We start from the raw sequence: 2500 nt of genomic DNA on the forward strand, positions 1-2500 counted from the left end.
TCGTATCACTCGAGTTATTATGTTCATTCGTTATGTTTCTTGTTTATTCTTTTTATTGTACATACATATATATATATGTGTGTATATATATATACATATATATATATATATAAGGTATGCTTGCTCACTCAATAATACGATGAAGTATTTGAAAACTGATCTATTATAACTATAAGACACTTTTAATAGCGCATGTTATTTTTCGTTTCCTTTTTTCTTTTTTCTTTTTTTCTTTTATATATATATATATTATATATATATTATATATATATATTGTTATATCTAATTGTATCCCAATTAAAAACGGAGTCATCTTTATTAAATATTTATAGGTTATCTTATTACAGTGAGAGGAAAAAACAATGCCGAGCAAAAAAAGAAAAAAGAAATAAAAAAAAAAGAAACAAAAGGAAAAAAAGAATCAAGAAAAAGTAAAAAAATGGAACGAACGATTGAATACAACGAAGAAATACAACCGATGAGTGAAAGGAAGTAAAGGGTGTGAGAAAAAAGAGGATCGTCGTTAGAAAATCCTGACTGGTATTTAAGCACAAGAAGAACGACAATCGAATCGAATCGAATCGAATCGAATCGAATCGAATCGAACTGAGTCTACGAAATCCCTTCTATTCGAATGGGAGAAAATGAAAAAAAAAAAAAAATCGGATGACTGTTTTACGAACAACGTTCAAACGTACTCGATGAGCGTTAATAAATATCGTAGTTAAAAAAAAGCTTCCTTTTCTTTTTCCTCTCTGTCCTATCTATCCATCCTTAATTTGCTTTCATCATATCAGTGATTCTCAAAATAAAAACCACGTTAAAACAATATCCGAGTGTGAGAATGGAAATTAAAAAGAAGAGAAAAGAATGTTGTTAATTTGCTCATGGGTAGATCGATTCACTCGATGAAGACTCCTGAAATATATTATATCGAAATCTTTCGGGACAATATAGTCTTTAATTACTATATATTATTTTATTTTATATTGCTATATTAAAATTGTATAGTTCGAACTATCGACACATATACATATTTGCATATATTAATTCTCAAAAGAAATACGTGAAATTTCCGAAGGAGTGAGAACCACTGTGCCCATGTTGTTACTCATACGCTTATTCACGGATTTGAATTCCGCGGTTACCACTAACGTTCTCCCGCCATTTTCTCGTCCGTTAAAAACTACGACGAAATACTTCATAAAAAGAAAGAAACAAATCTTCACGATTGTAATCGAACGATTACGTCTAAAAATGAAAGAAAGAAAGAAAGAAAGAAAGAAAAATAAACGATAATATTACAGCGATTAACACTTCTTTTTCGGAATGACGAAGAATTGAAATCAAAAAAAAAAAAAAAGAAATCAAAAAATCGAAATGAAAAAAAAATTCTATCGATACGTCTATCTTATCTAAGATTGAATTATCCTATTTAAGAAAGAATTTTCGTTACTCCAATCTCTATTATCTGTCTTATTTATCCTACTTAATAACATGGAATGAACGAGGAATTATAGTTACAAAGGCCACGTCGCAACGATGCATCTCTTAGAGAATGGCATGCTAGTCTCATTAAGATTATCCTTATCATTGACATTACGTAGCTAAAAGATAATGAAAGAAAAAATGATCTTGGGTCAATGTACTACAATGTCGACAATAATTGTTCGACTGTTACACGATTACAATTCTTTCATTGTCAAGGGATCGAAGATGCGAAAACGATAAATTCATTTGCATTTGTCACATCGTTCGAATTCAAAGAAATAAAAATTATCAAAAGATCTAAAAAAAAAATCTCAAATGTTTTAAAAATCGATATGGTTTATAGATTATTGAACGAAAAATACGACGAACAACTACGTCTTTGAGGTTACGTGGAAACTGAGGAAAAGAAAGAGAAAATAAAAAAATAAAAAAAAAAAAGAAAAGAAAACAAACGAGGAAAAATACAAATAGAAACGTTCGAGAAACGAACGAAGGAAGGGCGTGGTTTAACCAACGAACGTTATGTTTCCTGTATCTGACCACTCGTAATCGTTGAAAAAAAAAAGAAAAAAAAAGAAAAGAAATGAATCGCAAAATCTAATTTGATTACGTATATATATATATACACACACATACGAATATATCTCGGTGTGTATCTACATACATACATACATACATATATGTATGTATATATATATATACGTATATATCTATAGATCGTGATGGTGTGATCGCATTTCGTTAATCTTCTATCTCCTCGGATATATTTCTCTATTTTTTCAAGATAAACACGTTGTCGATTTCTTTCCTAACAATATCGTTAATACGAACATCTTAATCTACTTCTATTTCGCATTTACTCCATGAAAATTATTTGACGATATATCGTTTAGACAAATTAATAGAACAAAAGAAAAATATAAATGGACTTACTTCGGTGGCCAGCTTCCCTTTCGACGCCATCTTGACAACAACGATGGTCGTCGAGCGAAGATGTTGTCGACTACCT

General features: G+C 29.9%; 1 protein-coding gene across 25 annotated transcripts in view; it reads right to left on the reverse strand.

Annotated features, from left to right (window-relative positions):
• The window catches only part of LOC127070722 (sodium/potassium-transporting ATPase subunit alpha), a 94712-nt gene that overhangs the window by 91393 nt on the left and 819 nt on the right, over positions 1 to 2500 (reverse strand). For all 25 annotated transcript variants that reach the window (XM_051009032.1, XM_051009031.1, XM_051009050.1 and 22 more), the window contains exon 1: positions 2425 to 2500. This exon is cut by the window's right edge. In XM_051009032.1, the coding sequence (XP_050864989.1) occupies positions 2425 to 2454 (30 nt within the window). In that variant the 5' untranslated portion in view covers positions 2455 to 2500. The remainder of the gene's footprint in view (positions 1 to 2424) is intronic.

This window comes from Vespula vulgaris, chromosome 19 (genome assembly GCF_905475345.1).
Source record: "Vespula vulgaris chromosome 19, iyVesVulg1.1, whole genome shotgun sequence".
In the NCBI taxonomy this organism is placed as follows: domain Eukaryota; kingdom Metazoa; phylum Arthropoda; class Insecta; order Hymenoptera; family Vespidae; genus Vespula; species Vespula vulgaris.